Raw genomic sequence first — 5964 nt, forward strand, 5'->3', positions numbered from 1 at the left:
GTAACTTTCAGCCGAAGCACTTAATGTATGTCAAGTGATGTTGGTCTTGTTCATTAAAAAAGCCAGTGCTTGCTTAGAGAGAACGTTTCTAAGTAGAAACACAACCAATGGCAAAGGTGGACATTGAAAATTACTGAAGATACTTATCGGATATAATATAGATATCATCACTGAAAATTTATTTTATATAAGGTATGGTATCATATCATATAAGAATATGGAAAATTTTATTGCTCAAGTAACTGGACACGCTTGACTCTGTCAATTGTCAAGCATTGTCTAATGAGTGGGTCTCTTGCATACATTGGCTAAGTGACGACATGACTCTTCAACTGGATCGAAATGGATAAATAACTAGTGTCAAGTAAAATACCCAATTTGCCTCTCACCATATATCTCAAAATGCTACTAGAGCTTCTCTTCTGTTTGGTTGAGATGGCTATGATCACCCCAGGACTTTACGACCCAGTCGTCCCTGCTAAACAAGTGCAAAATGCTGATCGAACCATTTTGCACCTTCGGTGAAGGACCTTCATTCGGGCGAGCCTGCAGGTAGATAGACGTGTGCACGGTTCCATGAGTGACGACTGCTACTCGCTCCCCTGCATGGTGAAGGGTACATTCATTTCCGATTGCCGATGTTTCCAAGCTAATTAAGACTCTTTCTAGGAATGAATGTCAAGGGATTAGAGTGAAGTGTCTGTCGATAGTCCCTTGTCTAGTCTACAAATTTTAAAACCACTGAAGCAACAATTTTTGCTCCAAGCCATCCAAGATTCTCTCTCTCTCTCTCTCTCTCTCTCTCACGCATGCGTGCATGCATCCGGGTATAACCTTGAAAGTTGAATGTAGACGCACATTCATATTATATTGAGTAACTATAGACGGACATTAACATAGGCATCTTCAGACAATTATAGACGCGCAGATATTTACCCTTTGTGTGCTTAAATTTGGTGGTAAGTGTGTAGTTTTGGCAAATAAGCAAGGTAGACACATTGATCTTATGCATCCATGACTTCACAAAATATTGTCAGGCCATAGCCTGTAGGGGCAGATCTAAAAATCGGAGGTCATGAGAGCTGTCATTAGCGTAAAATCTATGGGACTACTACAACTCTTTCAAAAAATTTAAGTTGTTTGATTGATGCGTGGTGTAACGGATAAATAGTCTAACAATTAGTAAAGCTACCACAAGTCTATCCTAGGTAAAACATGTCTTTATAAAGTTTCTACAAAGTCGTTTATGTCGTGCAATTCTGTTGTTAAATTTCAATTGCGGGTAAGCTCAATATAGTTTATGAATGAGTTTTGTGGTCTTCCACTCTACAAATATACTGGCTCTAGCCTTATTGTGCAAAGCGAAATTCGGAAATGGCTAGACATGGATTAATGGCAATATTTCATGATAATGCTGGTTTACCTTTGTGCTTTAAGCCAATGTTTTGCAAGCAACTAGTGCATCGCTGGTAAACTTGATACTTGCTTTCACCACCATCCTGCGTATAAAACCAATCAATGCCAAGCCCTGATCAAACAATTCTCCTTTGAAGAACCAAGTTGAAGTCCACGCTCTCCAAGAATCTAATATCCTTTTCTAACACACGAATATGTTCTTTAGAAATGGGGGAAACATGTGAGTTTGACTTGACTTAATGAGCTCAATAGGGATCGACTAAAATTCTCGCGCAGTTTGAACCGGATGAAAGTCACAAATTGATACTAAAATGTTATCCTTGCGTGTCCCTTGCAAAGGTTATCTAGGCACTGAAAAATAACCAGTTCAACTCGCTTCTGCACTAGCGTGACAGCATATTCTGGAACTTCTTGAACTTGTAAAGACTCACATGGGAAGTTAGTTACGTATTAAAGTTTAGGGAGGCCTAAATAAGAATCGATGAGAAATTAGCCGTTTGATTTTTGGTCGAGCTCATACCGGCATTTCTTGATCACAACTTCTGGACCGGTAGGCCTCATAAATCTGGGGATAAAGGCTAGCTGCCTCTTTTGAACTAAGGCCTTGAAGCTTTCCTGGATTTTGTACTCGTAGATCTGGATCTTTGATAACCTGATCTTGATTCAAGAAAAGATTCAGTAAATTTTGTACAGGTGTTCAGCCACTTCTATGTTTTCCAAGGATTAAATGGCAGCTCTTTCCAAAGCATTCTAAAGCGTATGACTTTATTAAGTAGCGCGTCGCCTATTCCTAGGACTTGGAGTAGTCGATTCTCTTTCTCGATGATTTAGATGATGAAAAAACTGCATGCTTAAACTGCATGCTTGGTTACTCACATGTTTATTTGAGTGAATGCGAGGAAATATATGTATGCCTTAAGTGCTCCAGGTGCAGGTTATGGAACCGTAAGATAATTACAGCACAACACCGAAGGATACGGACACTAGACACAGTTATTCACTCATTATGGAAAGCCTGGCTGTACGAATTCATTGGAAAGAAGACTTTGCACTAGGAAAGTTTTTTTAAACAAGTGTACAAAGTTTCATCCAGCTCAAATGAAGAAAGAATATTTCTTATCAAGAGAACGAATAACAAGTAAGGAAAGATTTTTGAAGCTGCATAAATTGTGACTCAGTATGGTTTTATGTGTTCAAATTGTTGAATAGCATTCATGGATATCTGTCTAAGCGATGGGTAATTGTCATCCAACATAATGCTAGAAGATAATATGGTGATAGTTCATACCTCTCTCACACCACAGGCGGCTGCAATCACTTCAGCTGTCTCGATAGCTCGTTTTAGATCAGACGAGTAAATAGCAGAGATTTCACGTTCTTTGAACAGTCTATCAGCTACCTTTTTGGTTTCAAGATAGAAATATAGTAAGAAGCAAGTGAGACCTATTAGATCATTCCAACTCTAGAGGGATAGAGAGCATGAGATAAGTCCACTTACCGCGCGTGTTTGCTGCCTTCCAACTTCATTTAATTTCACATCCGATTGACCCTGGCTCAAAAGGGAAATGATTAAGTACTCTTGTTGTATGTTAGCCTACTCCAAATGAGCTGTTAGATCACGTGGATTTTTATATCACGTGAGACCTAACTGATCTAACTGCTCATGTGGACTGGGTAATTAAGCCAAGTAAGTCGAGAATACCCAATAGAAGCTTGCTAAAAGAGAGCCTAATTGCTTGGATCGAGGTCCATGGATTAAGTACAGTTATGGCTGTTAAATCTTGTGGATCCATGTGTAACCCACGAGATAAAGGGTTGTGATTATCTCTACTAGTAAGTATTGAGTCCAAACAAGTAATTGCCACACTCGATGTAATCATAGTTGTACCATACCTTGGTCAGCAGAAAGGTGGGCATAAACAAGTTCAAATCAGAACAAGGCAATGTAGGAGATAAAGCGGGCTCAACTTTAAACTCTCAAAGCGAGTTAAATATGATATCAAACTGAAATAATCCAATGGACTTCTAGGATTTGTCAACACCCAAATTGTTCTGATAGGTTGAACTTATAGATGGGCCATCTTGGACACCAGAGAATTCGGTGTGTATCCATCGCATGATCGGGCTGGCCCAAAGGAATAGCATGTGAGCCTCCTCCTAGGCCCACATAATTATTAAACTGCATTTTTCTTTTTCTTTTTTCACATTATACAGATTAGGGTATGTTTGGCAACTTGCCAGATAATGAAAATTTATATTCTTTTGTTTCTGATAGTAAATTTGGAACAGAAATCCGTTTGGTAAATTTTTTGTTCTCAGGAATAAATTTGTTCCAAGAATAGATTTAGAGTAGAATACAAAAGTAAAAAAAATAATAATAATTCTTTGTTCTCTGGAACAATTTCAAAATCAAGTCAACCTATATATATTAGACTGCATTTTTTTCCCTTATACAGATTACGGTATGTTTGGCAACTTGCCAGATAATGAAAATTTCTATTATTTTGTTCTTGAGAGTAAATTTGGAACATATATCCGTTTGGTAAATTTTTGTTCTTAGGAATAAATTTGTTCCCAAGAATAGATTTAGAGTAGAATACAAAAAAAAAAAAAAAAAAAAATTAATTCTTTGTTCTTCGGAACAATTTCAAAATCAAGTCAAGCTATATATATATATATATATACATACATACATATATATATATATATATATATATACATATATATATACATACATACATATATATATATATACATATATATATATATTTCCCTTCTTTCTTGCTCTTCTTCCCTCTCTCTACTTCTTCAATCGTCGCCATTGCGGTCGCCCTCCACTGCCGCCACCCACCACCGTCGGCCATATCTGCCAATAGCCGGCGAATGGTCCGGCGAGCTCGCCTAGCCACTGGTGAGGCTCGCTTGACTAGGCAAGGCTCGCCTAGCCCTAGCGAGGCTCGGTCAAGCCATGCCAACTACCGACAAGGCTCGGCCAACGAGGCACAACCTCGCCGAGGGCCGGCGATGCTTCGATGGGGTTGCTGGCTCTCATTTGGTCAGTTGCCGATCATCCCAAGGTCGGCGACCAGCAGCCTTGAAGAAGAAGAAGAAGAGAAAGAAAGGAAAAAAAGAAAAGAAGAAAAAAGAAAAAAAAGGAAAAAAGTAATAAAATTATTTAAAAATTAAAAGAAAATGATTTAGATGAGAAATTTTGATAACAGTATGAAACGTAATTTTATTTCAGGAATAAAAATTTTCGATAGTTACCAAACGAATTAAAATGCTTAGAAATTGTTCTCGGGAACATAATAAAAAAGAATCATGTTTAATCAGAAATTGTTCATTTGAACAGAATAATTATCAAACACACCCTCAAAGGCTTGAACATTGAGGCTGTCAATGGTCCATACCTGAATTCTACGATCAACGTTCCAGTCTGTTTGTCCATGACGTATGAGGACGATTTCAGCATGGTCTGCACTAGGGTGAACTGATTGAGCATCTCTATCATCATTCAATTCAACAGCTTCTCTAACAAAATCATAATTTCAAATATAAGAGTATCATCATTCAATTAAACAGCATCCCTAGCAAAATCGCAATTTAAAATACGAGAGAGAGAGAGAGAGAGAGAGAGAACCTAGACCCTAGCTCGACCGATTTCGCTGTGTGTACTGCGTCCCCCAGAGAGAGAGAGAGAGAGAGAGAGAGAACCTAGACCCTAGCTCGACCGATTTCGCTGTGTGTACTGCGTCCCCCATTGCTATTGAACTTCAGATTCGAGAGAGAAAAAGAACGAACTTGTTTTCAGGAAGGTTTCTAATTGGACTTCGTTTCGGGTGTTCGTGCAGGTTAAATAACGTGTAGGTGAAGTCGAAAAATAATGACGTTCGGGCTCTTGGTCTTCCCAGACTTCCCAGTGTAGACGGCAAATATGAATACGAGAAGTTGCAAAACAAAGCGGGGTGGTTTTCGTACAAAATGACCGATAATGGAGACAACACAGTTCGCAACCGAGAGAGAGAGAGAGCTGGGTGGTGTTATGAACTCAATATGACAGTGAGTGGCTGGGTCCGCTGATTTGACTGTGCGCATCACGTCCTCCATCGCCATTAAACTTAAATTTAGGAGGGTGAAGAAGCACTTTCCAGGAAGGTTTCTAAGTTGACCTTTTTTCTGGGCTTTGTTTCGGAGGCGTTGGTCTTCGTGTCGGTCTTCCTCGAGTAAACGGTAAAAAATGTCCGACCGATCTTTCAAAAGAAAGTCTATAGATGAACGATAATGGAGAAAGCACAAGTCATATTTTTCTTCATGATTTGAAGGTTCCTTGTCTTCCCCAGTTCCAAGCCAATCACTCGAAGTGATTCTGGCAAAACATTTCGGATTATTATTATGTTAAAGTAAAAGGACTTTGAACTTTTTTTAATCGTTCGATATGTTGTTGTTTTTGTTTTTTTAATTGTTCCATATGGTCTTCGTCTTCCCCCGTCACTATCCATGGCCCCTCTTTTTCTTGTGGCTGAAGACCACAACCACCACTAAACTAGA

The 5964-nt window shown here is 38.9% G+C and overlaps 1 protein-coding gene across 1 annotated transcript; it reads right to left on the reverse strand.

The window, feature by feature from the left end:
- Nucleotides 1-203: 203 nt before the first annotated feature.
- Nucleotides 204-5177, reverse strand: LOC120288460 (phosphoglycerate mutase-like protein 4). The gene is made up of 7 exons (XM_039302443.1): nt 5131-5177; nt 4827-4947; nt 2915-2965; nt 2705-2815; nt 1937-2068; nt 1424-1499; nt 204-602 (listed from the first exon to the last, which is right to left on the reverse strand). The coding sequence occupies exons 1-7, from the start codon at nt 5175-5177 to the stop codon at nt 409-411; spliced, it is 732 nt and encodes a 243-aa protein (XP_039158377.1). The 3' UTR covers nt 204-408.
- Between the last annotated feature and the right edge of the window lie 787 nt (nt 5178-5964).

This window comes from Eucalyptus grandis, chromosome 9 (assembly GCF_016545825.1).
Source record: "Eucalyptus grandis isolate ANBG69807.140 chromosome 9, ASM1654582v1, whole genome shotgun sequence".
NCBI classification, from domain to species: domain Eukaryota; kingdom Viridiplantae; phylum Streptophyta; class Magnoliopsida; order Myrtales; family Myrtaceae; genus Eucalyptus; species Eucalyptus grandis.

Coding starts and splice junctions, on each gene's coding strand:
- LOC120288460 (XM_039302443.1), bottom strand. CDS start 5,177: ATGGGGGACGCAGTACACACAGCGAAATCGGTCGAGCTAGGGTCTAG. Junction 2,816..2,914: donor GAAGGCAGCAAACACGCGCG/GTAAGTGGACTT, acceptor GAAACCAAAAAG/GTAGCTGATAGACTGTTCAA. Junction 2,069..2,704: donor CCGCCTGTGGTGTGAGAGAG/GTATGAACTATC, acceptor AATCAAGATCAG/GTTATCAAAGATCCAGATCT.